Source organism: Gouania willdenowi, chromosome 22 (genome assembly GCF_900634775.1).
Source record: "Gouania willdenowi chromosome 22, fGouWil2.1, whole genome shotgun sequence".
Lineage (NCBI taxonomy): Eukaryota > Metazoa > Chordata > Actinopteri > Blenniiformes > Gobiesocidae > Gouania > Gouania willdenowi.
Window position 1 is genome coordinate 25,243,802 of NC_041065.1, and position 18,764 is coordinate 25,262,565.

General features: G+C 38.0%; 1 protein-coding gene across 8 annotated transcripts in view; it reads right to left on the bottom strand.

Moving 5' to 3' along the window:
• The window catches only part of ttll5 (tubulin tyrosine ligase-like family, member 5), a 72,448-nt gene that overhangs the window by 5,605 nt on the left and 48,079 nt on the right, over positions 1-18,764 (bottom strand). For 7 of the 8 annotated variants that reach the window (XR_003672819.1, XM_028438037.1, XM_028438036.1 and 4 more), the window contains 3 exons: positions 11,579-11,777; positions 6,299-6,495; positions 846-928 (listed from right to left, as the gene is read on the bottom strand). Coding sequence is in view for 7 of the 8 variants with exons in the window: in XM_028438037.1 (XP_028293838.1) it covers positions 846-928; positions 6,299-6,495; positions 11,579-11,777 (479 nt within the window). In the remaining variant the exon portion in view is untranslated. The remainder of the gene's footprint in view (positions 1-845; positions 929-6,298; positions 6,496-11,578; positions 11,778-18,764) is intronic. The other variant, XM_028438035.1, reaches the window with a different exon arrangement.

An 18,764-nucleotide genomic window follows, 5' to 3' on the forward strand; every position in this document is an offset into this window, starting at 1 on the left:
GAATAAGGTGTTCGTTTTTCGTTTTGTGTACCGAAGCAAAAGCTTTCCGTTTTTTCATTTTGGTTTTGGAAACAAATATCAAATGACTGTTTTTTTAGTTTTTCAAGTTTTTGTTACATAATGAAAAACGAATGATACACGTATTAAATCATGTCATGGCATGGGGAAACTATGATCCTTGCAAATATTGTGGAGTTTCATTCAACTTGTGTATTTAAAAGGGTTGAGATATCTACAAATGAATGATTCATGTTTTTTTAGTTTTTACTTTCTCCTGCGGGCTGAATTCTTACTCTAAAGGGCCAAATTTATATTTCCACTTCTACAACAACTTTTGGTTAAAGTTAAATAAATCATATACTTTATACTTACTACTTAACACTTTTTCTTTCGGGTTGATTTGCAAAAAACATCTCAGAAAGACTAAAGAACAAATAACAACTGAATTCAAATATGAAAAATGATAAATCTGCAATGTTTAGATGTTTTAGTGACATTTATAGTCGATTTCTTGATCAACACCAGGAGAGGGATGAGCAAACCACCAAATGAATGCAATTATCTCATAATGTGTAATAAATGTTGTCACAGATCTTTCGTAGATTATTCATCAATGTAAAGGAGTGTTTAAAATACAATTACACATCTTGCACACAAGTGACACTAGTAAGAGATGGATAAAAATACCACGTGGTGTTTATCAGCTCTCTATGGGGAATGTCCACTATGCATGCCACAGCCACTCACGACACACATGATGTGGACAGAACTCCCAATCCTCCCCCCCAGTCCCCCAGTCCCCCATCCCATCCCATGCAAGTGCAGAACAGCAATAGAAAACATACCTGCTTTACCGCAGATGGCCTCATAGACCATCTGTTGGCTGCTGGACACGTTTCCGCTGGCTCGACTCTCCGAGGACGCCTGTCTGTTAATCAAACACAGGATGAGTGTCCACAAAGCCAGAAAATAATCATTCACTGTAATGTTCACTTGGAAAAAATGTCTTTCTGCTTTATTAACACTTGCTAGTCGCTTACAGACACATGATACATTTAAAATAATAATATATATATATATATATATATATATATATATATATATATATATTTTTTTTTTTTTTTTTGAACTGTTTCTGTATTTAATCCAAAAGTTGATCTAATCTACTACTGATGCCAGTGTGACCCTATAAACTCTGCCAAAGTGACATTTGTGGTGTTTTCACAGATTTAAAGTGGCAGATGTTGATATTGTGGCATCTACGGAAACACCTGAATATGGTTGAAATTGGAGTGACGTCATATTTTTTTTATTTATTTATTTATTCAGTTCATTTCCGACATGGTTGCATTCACAGAAATTCATTTAACATTCAGAGCAAAATCACATCATTGGTTTTTTTTTTTTTTTTTTTTTTTTTGTCCTTTTTCATGCCGGAAAGGGCGACGGAAAAAAGCATTATGCTTATCCAGATCCGTCCCCTGATTTGAACACAGATAATTTTACATCCAACCTCGTTTCTTGTTTCATATCACGGTGAACACAAAAAATGACGTCCGGCGAATCACTGACAATATTGGGTCAACATATGCGACATTAGGTGGGAAAATTGGTGGAAAGGGTCTATAAGTACCGGAAATGTGTTGAAAGTGGAAAAATGTGCAGAAAAGGCATTGAAATTGGATAGAAAAGTAGTAGAAATGGTTGTAATGTAGCAAAATGCATTAAAATGAGCAAAAATGTGGTAAGAAAAAATGATAAAAAATAGGTTAAAATATGGCAAGTTTGATGTTGTTGCAAAAAAGAGGTAAACATAAGCAAAAATGTTAGTTTCTTGAAGGCATCTGACAACCCCCCAAGTGTCTCGCAACCCCAAATGGGGTCCTGACCCCAAGGTTAAGAACCCCTACTCTTTATTGCATTCATTAACAAACAGAATATCATTTTCACAGACGTCAACAAAACTACACTGCATTTTTTTTATTTTTATAAAACGAAACAGATCAAAACAGAAAACAATGAACAAAAAATAGACACCACACACACACACACACACACAAATATACATACATAAAAGGAAAATGAGGATAAATAAAAAAGTGTAAGTGCCGTTTTGTCACAAATCTTTTAATTAAATTATGTAATTGTCTAGTTTCAGAGTAAATTTTATACATTTTTTGCAAGTTATCTCTCATTTTTAATGTTCATTTTTTCAATATTCTAAAGTTTGCTCTATATTGTTCTCAGTCAATTATTTATTTTGGGTGAGATTTGTTGTTTCCAGAAGCCCTATTCTAATCTATAGATGGGACAAACAACAAAAGATTGTAGTAAACTGCTTTAGTTTAAAGACTAGTGCATGTACGTCACCCTTACATTTAAAATGACAGCAGTGAATTAGACAAGAGTTTAAAAATCAAATACCAGATACCTCAATACACCTTGTACAGTTGATGTCTTAATGGAGTTGTGCTGTTTAACCAGGAAAATGGGCAATAGCACGACATTAGGCAGGTGGTCATGATTTTGAAGTGATCAGTTTAGATTATAGGACTTCATTCATAAGGTGGAAGCTCAGACATGGAATAACAACAGCTGTTTCACATAATCAGACAGAAATCTTTCAGGGAAAATAATTAATAAAAGACGCACTGAAGCGAAAAGAGTTGGAGCGACACGTCTGTAACATTAGACCCTAAATCTGTTAAGCATTTTTCGAGAGAACAATAAATAAAGCTTCGCTGGCATTAACCTCTCGCCCCCTGAACAGAAGCCTGCCAAAGGAGCATTAATAAGGTAATGAGGGTACACACTGGCTCCTTGTGAGGGGCTGCACAGTTGTTCTTTCATACACTTACACAACCACAAATAGAAACTGGCCCACTTTGAGTATGGCACACCTCAACAGGAAGCAAGCCTTTTCATATTGAGAGGGGGGAGGGACAAAAAACACTTGACCTCTGAGTTTTTCACATCACTTTCTTTGTCAACAGCCTCTTAGCAGCCGACAGCAGCCAGAAACATTGGCAGGTGAGAAGTAACTCTGAACTTGAAGCGTTTGCAGCAGAAGCATAAGGAATAAAGTTAAAAAAAATAATAAAAATGCATTGACAGGGCCGAGGCTCTTATGTAAACATGGCTAATGTGAAGCTTTTTGTGCTGCTCAGGTACCAAGTCTGACCTAATGTTACGCAAACTGCCCCAAAGGGATGAAGTTTAACCATAAACACATTTCGCTGCTCCTGTGTGCTTACAGTATCCTGTGAAAATAACTACTGTTGTGGCTGATTAATAGGGAGTGAGAGCGGCGGCTAGGCTGACATTAATGGCGCTGCCGTTATTGTCACCCTATTAGTAATGCCACACGACAGCTCGCGTTTCCGTAGTTACAGCGGCGGCTAACCGACCAACAAAATACCAAACAGGCTCATTTATTTGTGTTACAAATTGCTCCTTTCAAAGTCTGAAGACATGCCACTCTGAGTGCTTGCAGATACTTAGGTTGGCAGCTGTGGTATGTGGATAGTGGAGAGAGTCCTGCCCTGCTCAGCATGATACCAACATGCTGCACATTTGATCCAAGCGAGTGCACCATGTGTTTAGGATGGAGGCGCCAACGCTCAGAGAGTTGTCCCAGATTAATGTAAACGTCAAAGCTAACCGGAAACTTAATCCGATCACTGTACAAGAGTCAACAACTAGGGGGTTCTGGAAGGTGGCTTTTTTAAAACTGGAAGAAAAAACACAAAGATTTAACACCAACTGTCAGTGAGTGGCTCACTGGTTTGAGTTCTTAGAGTGAATTGATGTTGTTTTGCACCTTGGATAATCCACGTAAACATAGAAATAAATGAGTTTAAAGAATGTCAATTGTTCATTCCTAATTATATGAATATATTTGATAACCAAAAACTATGCTCATTTTATTATCTATAAGTCCACAATAGTAATAAGAAGAAATAATTCAAAACAAGAGCAATCAGAGAGCGCAAACCTCCACCAAGTGCCAAATCTCCTATTTTCCAGATATTGGCAGTTATCTGGAACATCGTACCATGATCATTCACATTTAAAGGGCTTGTAAAAAAAACATCCATCCCCATTAATAACCAAACAGTAGGTCCAAATGTATGGGCACCAAAAGTTTTTCAGAAAATCCAGATTTGATCTGGATAAAACTCAGTGAGGCAATTGAGGAACCAACCCTACATAACTGAGTCAAATTTCATAAAGATTGGTTAAAAACAGATATGAGTTTTTGAAACATGGCCAATGAGGATTTTTTTTTTCTTTTTAAACTCAACCATAATCAGTATCTCGCTCTGGATCCCTTCTGAAATGTAATTCAATCTTCCATTGCGTAACGTTTATCTTTGGTTAAAATTTGGTCAAAATCTGTGAGCTACTTTTGATGAAATCCTGCTAAATAAATGCCTGTGAATATATAACCTAAGAAGCAAAAAGAATGTATATAAAATGAATTGTTAGGTTTAGCAGATACCCCCCCAAAAAAAAAGAAACATTAAGTTTTGGGGAAAAAAACAGCACATATCGTTGCCATCAGATGCTAGAGGTTTGAACAACAAGATCAGAGAATAAAACTAAACAGATCAGCGACCTACTTTGGGGTCATAACGATGAGTTCCAAACCTCTGCTCAGCACTATTTTCATCTTCCAACTCAACATAGTTCATTGTAACAAGGTGTACAGTGGCCTGCGTGACCTTGAAGAGTGTGCACATCCCCAGCACTGTGATCTATTATCAGTTCTAGAGTTTTCAGGCCAACACGGAGATGCATTTCAGATGTGCTTCCATACACAGAGGTATTGAGTTGCCCTTGAATTGAAAAGCTGGAAATGAAGGGAAGCAACTCATTATCCCACCATTTTCTGCAAACAATCATCCTTCCTCACGTGGAAAGGGTTTGTATTTAAACTGTCATTCTTTCTTTCCACTCTGACTTTATTCTTTCTTTTCATTGTTTCCATCGGCGCATTTTTTTGGTCCTCGGGCTTCCGTTTTTCCCACACTCTCCCCTGTCACACTGGTCGACCGCAAAAATGCAGGACAGAGGAGAGTGTGAGGGGGCTCAGGAATTCCACATGCAGAGAGTAAACAGAGCAACTGCCAGGAAGACACACACACACACACACACACACACACGCACACACACACGTACACACACAGAGGAGCAAACACAGCACCTACCCGGCTGCCCTAACCTAATCCATACAACCCCAACACTGCACCTCTGCCCTATTAACTCTTAACCTGTCAGGTACAGCTGGTACAGTCTGGAGGGAAATGACCCACTGTAACACATCAGCAGAGTGGAAGCTTTTCTTGGTGCAGTGTCAGCATGTTGTACAAACTGCAACAAATCAATCTGACCCTGAGCTCTACAAAAACACTTCCACATCACTTCTGTTCTTTCCTCTGCCTCACTTAGTCGGTAGAGTTATCTGCTACTCCAATAGCATGCTTTTTTTTTGTTTTTTTTGAACAACAAACAACTATCACAAAAGATTGCGACCGTTGTGTAATGTGGCCAGATGTTGCAGCAGTAATAAAGTCATAAAATAAGTGAGGGAAATAGCTGGCAGTTCAGCCTAGTTTCACTCCCTTCCTCGTATTTCTCTCTCTGCACTCTTCATCTGATCTCCAAACCAAACAGGATTTGAACGGTGTTCGGAGTAAAGGACCTTCTGTTGAACCAAGATCCGTCTACGGTTCAGGTAGAAATCAGTCCTGTGATGAGGTTTTACCCAACGACAGATACATCCTGTGGCAGTAAAAAATGTAACACCTACTGTATATGAGAAGCCTTGTTTAAATTATCCATATCCTTACTGTCAGACCATGACCTTTTATTAAACCTACAGCTTCACTCAAGGCAAAAGCAAGGTACAGTAACTGTATTTGTATAGCGTATTTCATACACAAGGCAATTTAATGTGCTTTACATGATCAAAAAGTGCAACAGACAACATTCAACAGCCTAAAAATCAATAAAAACATTAAAATCAGCAGCAAAAACATTAAAATCAACAATATGATTAAAAATCTCTCTCTCAGTCACACACAGTAGAGAGAAAGAGTGCCTTTAACTTGGATTTTAAAATGTTGACATTCGATGCTGTTTATTCCACTTCTCCGCTGCATAACAACTAAAAACAGCTTGCTGTGAACTCTGACCACTATCTGACCTGTATCCATAAAACTGAGAGACCTGCTGTTGGGTCACTCAATGAAACATCTACAGTAGTGAAGTGTGAATGCATGGATTCAGATCTTACTTTATGGGGCGCTTTAAAGCAGGTTTTCTGCCTTGTTTTTCTCGGGCGCTGCTTGGAGGTTTTGGAACTAGAGTGGAGCTCACACAGGTCTGGATGTGACCGTTGGTAGGATGAGCAGAAGTGCTGGATGGATGGTGGTTGGATGGCTTTGAGGTAGCCAGCGTGTGTGGTTCACATGTCTGGTCCGGTAACTGAACCTGACGGAAAAAGAACAATTTGGTTCCCATGTTCAAAATCAAACAACAGCACAGACAAACTATTCCCAAGATCAAGATTTCATACACAAAGGGCAACATGGCCATGGGTCAACAGCAGAGGTGTAGAGCAGGGGTGTCAAACTCATTTTAGTTCAACAAGCCAGTTTGACCTCAAGTGGGCTGAACCAGAAAAATCCATATTTTTGTGAAGGAAGAAAGCAGAAATTCAAACAAAATCCAGAATGTTAAGCAAATGGTCAAAAGTCCTCGACTTTGCAACACATTTTCTCTAAATTTGCCAGAATTCTGTGGGTAAATTGTGAGAAGTTTCCAGCTTTCTGGAATAATTGCAATTTAATATCTCTGTAAATAATGTAGTATTGCAACCCCTGTACAGTACAAGTAAAATTACTGATTTAGAAATATACTCAAAAAGGTAGGCGATCATACTCACATGTTTCTGAACTGTCAAAAATTAACAAGTTACTGGAAGGACATACAATGCAACATTTATAAATGTACAAGTATTAAAATCCATTTGGAGACATCTACACTCAAAAAAGAGGCAGATTATGAATTAATAATTAAAGTGAAACATTGTGCGTGCCTTTCTTTTGTTTTTTTATTTTCTAAAAAACAATAAGAAATAAAAAAAAAAAAAAAAGTTTTAAAAGGCAAGAAAATTGTAAATCCATGAGTTAATTTTCTAATCCGGATGCAATTCAAAGAGGAGCTTCCTTGCAAGATGCTCGCCCTCTATTGTGAGCATGTTAGAGTTCAGATTGTAATACAAGATGCTCCACCATCTGGATCCACTATATCACGTGTCAAACCAATGGCCAGGGGGCCAAATCTGGCCCTTTGGAGCGTCTAACTCGGCCCGCAAGAGAAAGTAAATTTGACAGAGAAAATGAGTCATTGTGGAAATGAAACTCAACAATATTTGCAGGGGCTCACTGTTTTCCTGGTGCTTATATCGCAAAATTGCAGTCATTTTTCATGTTCAACTGTAGAAAAAATTCTAAATTACGACAAAATGCTTTAATTTTCCCCAGTATTATTATTTAATAGAAATTGGTCACACAATCTCCGAAATGTAAAGTGAAGATCCTGTTGGGACTGATATCTATCACTTATTGCTTGGATATTGTTGTTTTCTTACATATTTTGTATTTTATGTAAATGTAGAGGTGAACTGTGGCACAATAATGTTGAAATTACTTGTGTTCTTGTTTAAAATGTGCAGCCCACTTGAGATATAACTTCACTGTATTTGGCCCCTGAACTAAAATGAGTTTGACACCCCTGATCTATACAAGCAACCAATACTCCATTTGCTTCAGATGAAGTTCACAAGACCCTTACGTTGTATAGTGAACCATGTAGTAAATTCCACAGGAAGTGAGTGTGTGATCCTGTTTGGGATGGATTCAGGATGGAAAAACCAAGTGGCCTCTGCTCATTTAAGGTGAAATATCAAAGTAATGACATAAACAAATGTAGAAATTAATGAAATGCCATCTTCTATCAAAACAAGCTTGACATTTTTTTTTGCTGCTGGCTCGGCTGAAAGCAAATTCTTCTCAGTATTTATTTGTTTGCACAAGATCTCTTCAAAGGCTTGGGAAGGGTGAAAGGACTGTTGTCTTTCTGACATCATATTTTAGGGCCACATTTTACCCTGTCCTTGCAGCACGGGTGAAGGCTGCCATACATTCCTTCCACATCTCATGTCAATGCTATTTTCTCTCTGCAGCTTAATACGACTATCTAACAACTTAACGGTTTTCCGGCTTCACAGAGGAGCCGTTCAAAGAGCCTGCGGGGTGACATCAAATATCTGATGCAATTTCAGTGTTGATAAATGAGAAGCTGAGTTTCCAGGTTGCGTGGCCACAATTCAGTTTGAGCGAGGCCAGGAAGGGCACCTTTCTTTGACTGCCAGGTGGCCCGGCGCCAAAGCCTGTGGAGGAGTCGTGCAGTCTGCACCCAGTAACTGGAACGTGGGCTGAAGTGCTGAACAGACCCCGGCCTCTGTCCCTCGCTGTAACACCACTACACACAAAGCACAATAGTACTTTCAGCTGATTATGCCCTTATTCTATCTATTTTTTAAACAATAGTTCCCTATAAGATCTATGGTACATTGACTAAACTAAAGCACCTTCTGAGGCCACACCCAGAAAAATCAAGGTGCTGCTCGGAAACAAAGCGTGGCACACATAAGGCAGCCTGGCAGAATGACCCATTCTGAAGGGTGGGATCATGGATTTGAATCTAGGGAGGAATGTTTGACTGGGACAAAATGGTGAGACAACCATAAACTGAGACAACCCTTCAATGACCTAATTTTCAAAGAGTAAACAACAGAATGGTTCTGCCTTTATAGTAGTGTGTACTATACACCTCATTGTGCACATACATGCTTTATGTCCCTATGTCCATATGGATTAACTTTCCTTTAACCTAAATGCATTTTCTTTTCTTTTTTTTTTACTGCATTCAATCTTTGAAACAAAATCAGACAGAAGAGAAAGAGGCATAAGGTTTCTAGATTTCTTGCATGAGACCGCCACAGCCAAAAGAAATAACCCCCTTGTTTGTTTTAATTAAAGTGAAAAGCAACTGATTAAAAAACAATGATGACGTGAGAGGAGCTGCGTTCGTTCACCCCGGCTCTTTTGGTGCTTTGTTTGTCACTTTCTCTCCATCCATTTGCCGACTCCCCACAGTCCTGTAAAATCCAAGAGAAAACTTTCCCTTCACGGGACGTTTTCTCACAAAGCAACTCTAAGACGACCCATCCTTTCCCCTGGAAACATGAAAATGAATCTGTGCACAGTAAAAAGAGACCTTTTTACATTTCTAATCTGCCTGTAAAAACAGCCCAAATCACATCCGTCACGGCCAGTCTGCCATGACTAAAAGGCTTCTTGTCGCTACATTACTACTGCTGAGAAAATCATTTCCCAAAATTTTATTAGAGCTGTAATGGGAACATAAATCTGATATAAACTGTAGGACAGAAAACTCTAAAGGGAATCTGTACCAGTGCCTTCCTGCTGCCATAACTTGATTACCAGCCTCCTAATGTAAGCGTAGCAGAGTTGCTCAGCCAAACAATGTGATTTTGGGGTGAAGAGCAGCATTTGGTAATTTAGGATGAGACAAGGTATTTGGATTAAAGTTCCTTAATACAGCTTGATACATGCTCACATAAATTAAAGCTCTCTGCCCAATGCAGGTAACTATATAGTGCTGAGCTGAGGTTAGAATGGTTTCGCACTAGCAGAACAGGAAGGAATGTTTCTGATGAATAATTTAAAAGTCGTTTAAGTCGACAAATATCTGATGCAAAGAAGTGTTTTTACCTAAAGTGTAACTATAAATCCCAAACTTACTTTTTTCTGCTGATAACATATGTAATTGGGTATTACAGTAAGTAGTGCTGTTTATTTATCCTAGTCCCACTTCACATTTTAGTAAAAGGATTTACACTTTGCGTATTTAGTTGTAAAACATCAGAGTTACTGGCCTCTAAGGTTTGAACGCCGGCTAGTGCAATTGAATTTGCTATTGGCTGAGATGGATTATTTGGAATATCGTGCATCACAAACTTTCACTGTTGGCCCCGCCCCTTTCTTAAAAGCTGAGAGGAGGGAGGAGCGTTTCCTCCAATCACAGCCCTCAGTGAGCGTTGATTGACAGACCTAATGAGGAACTCCTCTCTTCAGCGGTAATGTTTTTGACTCAGTGCTTCTATAAAGAGCAGATTCTGCAATAATCAGAGGTTTCATCAACCTATATATGTGTATGTACAGACACATCATGTGTGTATGTACAGACACATCATATATGTGTATTACCGCCTGTCTCTGTGTGTGCGTGGACGTGCGTGTATGTCTTATCGCTGTGTGCGTGAGGTGGTGGGAGAGCAGGGCTGTAGGGCTGTGTGTGAGCTTCACGTCGTGATTATGTGTGCCTGTGGTTATAGTGACACATCTCAGCTGTGAACTCGCTGTGTGTGTGTGTGTGTGTACAGACACATCATTGAGTGTATTACCGTCTGTCTCTGCGCACAGCGCTGACCAGCTTCCTGACTGGGCGTGTCTTACTACTTCAGGAGCCCCGCCCATAATCAAGGCATTTTTTTGAATTTCTTGCCTAGTGGCAGGTCAGCAGAAAGCAGGGGTTAAGTTACTAATTCTTAACGTGATTTCTTGTGTTTCTTTGCCAGACAGTGAGTAGATTCCTTGGACACCATTTTTGTTTATTTTTATGCACCTGTCTCTGTGACTCCACGTCCCACAATGCAATGCGTGACACTTTTCCAACAATGTTATTGAGGAGACCGTGGCTCAGAGGGTGGTAGAGGGTCGTCTTCTGATCGAGAGGTTGGGGGTTCGATCCCAGTACCTGACTATGTGTCGAAGTGTCCTTGGGCAAGACACTGAACCCTAAGTTGCTCCCAGTGATTGACTAGCGCCTTGCATGGCAGTCCTGTCCCATTGGTGTGTGAATGTGAGAGTGATTGGGTGAATGAGCTGATATGTAAAGCGCTTTGGGACTGCTTCAGTGTGGTTATAAGGCGCTATATAAATCAAGTCCATTTACCATTTACCATTGAGAGGTGTTTACAGTGGAGATCAAAACAAACTTTTGAGTGGCAATTTAACATTCTACAGCTTTTTCGAGCAAATGATCTCTGATTTATTGAGCTATCAGGCCTACAATATGTATTTATCTGAAATAAAACTTTTCATTATTAAAATGCTTGAAGAACTAAATGTAAATGTGTAAATTACTCTGTAATTAGTGTAAAATAGCCGGTGTAAAAAGGTGCCATCACATCCTTTAAATAATGTGGACAGTAGAGAGGAGCAAAGTCTTGTTTTTCCACAAAGTATTTAGATGATCTACACGTCTGAACCTTTCCAGATGTGGAGTACTTAAAGGTTCATCTCTAACTCTGTGTGTTTTCTGAACAGGGCCACGGGGGAATTAGCCTCAAAAAGGATGAATGTGAAGATGAATGGCACAACTTTTTTTTTTTTAATCAATAAAACACAACTCCGACATCTACCTGGTGTCTGTGGAGGCTTTGGTCCAAATCCAGATGAGATCTCTGCCTTTGTTGTTGCAGTTGATTGATAGCAAACTGAAGCTGGTAACTTCCTTGAGTCGGCTGGTAGCTTTGTTTGGGCTTTACGCCGGTCACCAAGCTGTAGGAATTCTGCATCTGCGTATCCCAAAGGGTCTCCTCCACGTTTGAGAGTCTGTGGCTTCATGGGGAGTGGCGACAAAGAGAAGAAGGTAAATGTGTAGGCAAACAATGGAAAATAGCTCCTTCCTGTCTTATCTGAGTGACAACAACAATTAATATATATATACTGTATATACACACAGTGTGGCAACATTGCAGAAGTAGTGTAAGCATTGAAATGGTTGGGTTTCCTTTAATCCATACACCATTAATTCATTTTCTTTGTCTTGCACAAATGTAGGTATTTTGTAGGACTACAATGAGGTTTATAATCAATAAATCATACTAACCAGGTACAAGTGTTCATCAGTGCTGTCACATGTAAGTAAAAACAATCATTAATTGAGATAAATAAATACTGTAAGTTTGTGGAATAATCATGCCAAAGGTGATGTACTACAATAAAGTTGAGGACAGCAGCAAGACTAAATGTAGTCCTACTGCATCAGCTATATCCAATCTCAACAGACAACTATTATAATGTCCATCTAGAGATGTAAAGATTCACGATAAGAAAAAAATACTGTACTATTTTCTTTTATCTTTCATTGATAAACTGTGCAAAACAATGCAATTTAATTGAAAATAAATCCTGAATGAAATAAATAAAGAAAAAGTACAAATGAAGAAGAAGCCTATTCATTTAAATTCTGGCTCTACAGTAAACTATGCAAAACTGCATAATAGTTCCATTTCTTTTTCAAAGTGCAACTGAAAATGTATTTTGCGCCTCAACAATTGGACTTCAAAACAAATCCCATATCAAAAAAATAATATAAATAAACAAACTATGGCTTTCATTCTCTCTCTCTTGTTTCTCCCTTTCCTCTCTGTGCTCCTCTTACCTTGGATTTCACATTTTGTCTTGGGGAAGCCAAAATGCTTCCACACTTCTGATTTAAAACACGGTGGTGCGTCCAGAATTTCAAATTCTAAATAGATAGCGCCCTCTGCTGTTAAAAAAGTACTGCGATTCAATTTCAGAGTTTCGATGTGAACCGTGACACCTTTGAATCGATTTTAACTGCCTCACGATTAATCTTTACATCCCTACCATCTACACTCCAATAAGAGCCTAATTACCTCAAATTGACATAAACATTGACAATGAGGGATGTAACGATTAATCGTAAGGCAGTTAAAAATCGATTCATAGGTATCACGGTTGATATCGATTTTCTGAAAATTGAATCGCAGTACTTTTTTTAACCAGCAGAGGGCAAGTGTAGGCGGCGGGCGGAGTCTGCTAATACTTTCTTTCTGGCCGCCTTCTACTCTTAAATATGTTAATAAATGATTCATTACCCCTTTAGCACCGAAAGAATATCTGTAATATTACTTGAATATCTGTAAAAGTCACGTTTTTCTAATAGCTCTGTCTGCTAGCATAGCTTCTCTTCTTCACTGAAAGATATCTGCATGCCAACCGACCACTGTATTACCAGCGCCCTCTGCTGGTCCAAACAAATATGACGTAAATCATTGCAATTACGGTTTGTTTTTTTTTAAAGTCCAATTGTTAAGGCACAAAATGCATTTTCAGTTGCACTTTTAAAAAGAAAAATAACTATTATGCAGTTTTGCATTGTTTATTATAGAACCAGAATTTAAATTAATAGGCTTCATTTTCATTTGTATTATTCCTTTATTTATTTCATTTAAGATTTATTTTTAGTTAAATTGCATTGTTTTGAATAGTTTATCAAGGAATTCTTTTGACAATGAAAAATAAAAGGAAAATAGTACCGTATTTTCTAGTTTTTTTCCCAAAAAAAAAATTTGTCTACAGTCCCATTTTGTAAAATAAATCGTGAGAGAATCGTATCGTGAACCCAGTATCGTGAATCGAATCGTATCGGGAGTTGAGTGAATCGTTACATCCCTATTGACAATGCGAGACAAAGGTCAGCATAATTAGAGCCAAATGCATCAATAGTGGATACATTTGTATTTAGAATATTAGTTTAAAAAAAGACCTAGAATGGGAACTTGCTTTCGAATGCTTAAAATGATAACAAAATGAAAGGCTGGTGTTTTTTAAATACTGATCTTTTTATAACATCAACATTAATGTGCCCTGGTTTGCACTTCTGCATATAAATCATATATAAATTATAAAGTATATCATTCCCTGCAGGAACTTCACTTTAATTTCCCTGCTTTTGTGAATTTGGAGAAATTTTGTGGAATAATTTGAGGAAAATCTTCCAAATTTCTGAAAAATTTGAGATTAAAATGATATAATGATGTAATGTAAGAACTTAAAACTGAGCTCTGCAAATATTGTGGATTTTTTTGTTTTTGGAGGGGCTGAGAATTTGACAACTGAATTAGTTTGTAATTCGCACAATGTTTCATGTTTTTTATTTTACTTTCTCGAGCAGGCTGAATTTGATTTTCCAAAAGGCCAGATTTGGCCCACGGGCTCTGAGTTTGACTCATGTGGACAAATTGAAGATTAATATCTTTAAGTTAAAATCAGTGCTTGACTGACAGTTTTTGACCCACATACACTTTTGATTCTGAACCAACAGTTAATAATTCAGATGGAATATTGAAATATGGTTCATGCATCAAGGGCTCAACAGCAGTAATTGGGGAATAACTGCTACCATCTTTTCCTCATCGGCTGTTTTGTGTTTCCATCCCAGTAGGAATGTAACAGAAGCTAATCAGCTCTCTCGTAAACTCCCACGTGTCGGGATGGAACACCAGCAGTAAGAAACATAATGACAAGACAGCTCCTAGCATCCTATTCAGTGGCTGCTGGGCCCACAGAGGCCTCAGATCAAAGTGTGCAAATCAGAGTCAAAGCAGAGGCCAAGTCTATGGTTGAACTGAAAACCTTTCCTTTTTGCCTCAGTGCTCCTCGAGCTTCACGTTCCATTCACATCACAAAGCCACAACCTGGAAAGCAAACCTTTTGACGAGCTCCACGAGTTTGTAACTGGATTATCTGTCATTAGCACTAAGCCTGTTTCAGACTCCCCCACCCACCCCACCCCCCCACCCTACATTTTGGCCCCCTGCTAAAGCTGAGAGGTGACCAGCTTCTCCCTCAAACAAGCCCAAATTTAATATATCTGGAATCTGGTATGCTGATATGTATATATTCCACCTAAAACAGTGTATTAAAGTTCTGAGCTGGGAGGAAAACAATAAGGAGAAAAGGACCAACATACAGTACATGCGAGGGAAAACTGGAATAATTTGGGTTTAAATTACAAAAAAAAAAATACTAATGTTTTTCCATGGGTTTACATTTAAAGAAACAACAATCCATCTCTTTTTTATGTCTATGCACTCCAATCAGAGTCAGTGGGTGGTGCAGCATTTCCCTACTGACTCAAGACAGGGCTCAACCTAGGCAGGAACAAATTATGCTGCTTTATGTTGCTGTAACTTTTATATACAGTTTCTAGCTTATAATAAGCAAATAATAATCGTGTAAAGCACATTGAATTGCCTTGTGTATGAAATGCGCTGTAAAAAAAAATAATGTGCCTTGCCTAAAATAAGATTTTAACATTTAGACTATTATGTTGGCAAATATTTGTATTAACAGTCGTAGAAGGTATTTTTTTTATTAGTAATGAGACAGGAGTGTTGTTGACTGGATAACTTGGTGATGAAAGTCAAATAACCAAATAACTATAACACAAGAGTGCAAACCTCCACCAAGCGCCAAATATCCTCTTTACAGGATAAACATAGTTATCTAGATCAGTCATCCTGATCATGGTTCCATGATCATTGACACTTTAAAGGCTTGTATGAAATGTATCTCTCTATTAATAACAATACAGTAGGGCCAAATGTATTGCTAACCTGTTTTTTTTCTCTCGAAATAATGAAATAAAATGCGCGGTAACAGTTTGCTTGAACTTTTATGCATAAAGCTGATATTACGCTGTCATTATTATGACATGACACCTGTCAGTAGCATAAATAAGGTGTCATTAAGTGTCATTCCTTATCCTAACAATAACCCCTAACCCTAATCCTTCCACCTATCCCAAAAATGCCAACATAGCTCCAAAGTAGGAGTGTGACAATATCTCAATATGACGATATATCATAATATTTTTCTGCAAGATCGATTATCTACATGCTCGCGCTAAGTATCGAGTTTTTTTTCCCTAAAATTTTTTCTGCTTTTTCACTAAAATGTGCAGGTACATCTTCACAGAAATGTTGTCACTGTTTGTTGACGGAACCAATATATTGTTTACTGGAATATTGCACTATAATGGTGTCACTGGTGAGAAAGACCCTATTTTTTGTCTACAGAAAGCACTATTGGAGATACTTATTCATTTACATTGGTATGTTGACACTTATTTAGAGAAATGTTGCACTAAAATAGAGATATAAAATACAAATTATATTTTTCACTTAATCTTTTTTCTTTTTATGTCATAGATTATCGTAGATTGATTTCTGACCAATATATCGATAATCGCAGTATCGTCATATCGCGAGACAATCGTTATTGTGAGCCTTGTATCGCGTATCGTGAGGTACCCAGAGGTTCCCACCCCTACTCCAAAGGTGTCATAATTAAGCAAACAACACTTAATGACAGCCTTCATGACACCTTATTCATGCTAACGACAGATGACGTCGGCCTTATGTATAAAACATCAAGTGTTACCAAAAGAGCAATCCAGATCCGATCCGGATGAAACTCAGTGGGGTAATGGGGGAACCAACCTGACATAACTGAGTCAAGTTTCATAAAGATCGTTCAATAACAAACTGAGATATGATCCATGTATTGATCAGGATCTCCTCCAAAATGTAATGTAATTCTCCATGGCTTAAGGCCTATCTTTGGATAAAATCTTGCCAAAATCCGTTAAGTCAATCGGTCTCAAATTTTGGGGAGATGCTTATGCTTTTGGACAGGATATAACGCACCAACGAAACTCATGCATACCTGAGGGAAATATGCAAATACCATAGAGAAAGCAATCAGCCAGGTTGATAATGATGATAAACTCAAAAGTGAGACTCAAAATTGTTTTCCTTGACAGTGGAATTATAAACTTCTGTTGTTCACATAAACAATCCTGTGCTGTATGACCTGAATGGGGCTAAACCTATATCAACGTGCTAATCGCTCCAACGTTTTTCAACCCAGATCCAGAATAACCACTTTGGAAATATTTTCTTGTGTTTTTCGAAGACAAAAGCTCGTCTGTAAACCTTCCAAATGAAAAGATTCTGCTTCGCCAAGAGACAAAACAACAACTCGCTCTTTGTTTACAGAAGTGATTTCCTTTAACTTGGCTGCAGCTTGCACACTGGACCGAAGGGAACTCCAGTGTTTCCATTTTTATGAGGATATCGTCTACAGTAGATTATTGCCGGTCAGGAGCTTATATAGTCCCAAAGAGCGGACTTTTCAGGCTATACTTGTCAACAAAGCATCTTGTGATTTCTGCAAATCTTAAAACCCCAAGGAAGCGGAATCATCCAACACTGAAAGCTGAGGAAAAGGGGAAGTAAAAATAAGGGAGAAGAAAACTTTTACATCTGAGTTTCTCATCACAGCATATACTGTATCTGGGCCTTCCTTTCCTGCCGGTATTCAGCTCATGGGTGTCAGCTTACTCCCCGCTGTGCACACCATCTTTAATATGCTGATATAACTTTCTGTAGAACAACACAGCGGTGCAAGCTGAGCACATGTGCGGCATCAATCTAACTCAGCGTGAATGTGGGAAAATATACCATTTGTGATGACATCATGTCACAGTATCTTAAAGCACTGCCTGGCGAGTTTCAACATCAGCAACCTCAAGATTATTTCCTGTTGATTGTATTTTAACTGAGACAACAAAAGACTCAGTTTACATGTCTTAAAGGGATGTAAAAAGGAGTATTTATGGTGAGTAAATATTACGACCCTCAAATCTAAAAGTTCGAATCATTACTGCATACTATCAAGTTACAGCTGATCACAGTAAAAATTAAGAGTTTATCAGTAAAATTAGTCAATTAACACAAGAAAAAAGAACAATGTATTAGGACCCGCCCTTTTCTCTTATAAAAAAAAACTTTCCTGGCCATCAACACACACCTCCAAGTCTATACAATCACGAATAAAGGCCAAAGATAAACAGAAGAGCAGATAAAATTAGTTAAATATGAATTAAAGATAAATATCCAAAAAATAAAATCTAGTCTAAAAGAGCCAATATACGCTTTTAAATGACAAAATGAAATGCAGTTATAGCTACAAATAAACATACTGTAAAGGAAAGACAAAAAAGGCATTTGATCTCTTATTTTATCAACAAATTAGGTGATCTGTGCAAAAGTTGCAAGATATATAACTTCATCTATAAGAATAAATAAAATAATATTTCTAATTTTGAATTTTAATTGTATATGCATATCACTTCAGACCATTTTTTAATGAAAGGTTGCAATCTGTACACTGAAATCTTAAGGCGCTCCTTCCTATTAGCACATCTGGGTCCAATCAAGTGGAATAAAAACTTCTCCCCTTTTGAATTCAAACACAAAGCGACTGAAGAGCAATTTTGTGGGACTGTGTCCCTATCAAAGAATTTCTAAATTTCTACCAGCGTTTTTCTGATTAGTTGGCTTGTTGGTTCAGCTGATGGGTTGTCATAAAATCCTTTGGAACGGTACATCCTCACAAAGTTCAACCAAGTAAAACATCAATCTCCCAAAGTATTAAAGAACTAAAAATATCTTGCATAAGCAGAGTTGTGGTATTTCTCAGTTCGGCTGGAGTGAGTGAAAAACCAGCATGGACGTCTGAACCCAGTCCTAAAAACCTGTGGCCTTGGAAGTTTTCATATTGATTTAATTTTAAATGACATTAACCTTTATTTAACCAGGAAAATCTAATAATAGTTAGGAATCATTTGGCCAGAGTGTGCTGGCAGTAAAAACAATACAGTCTAAATAAATCTCCTACATTAGATATAACAACTTCTATTTACAAATCCGAAAATTAGACTCGAGAGCA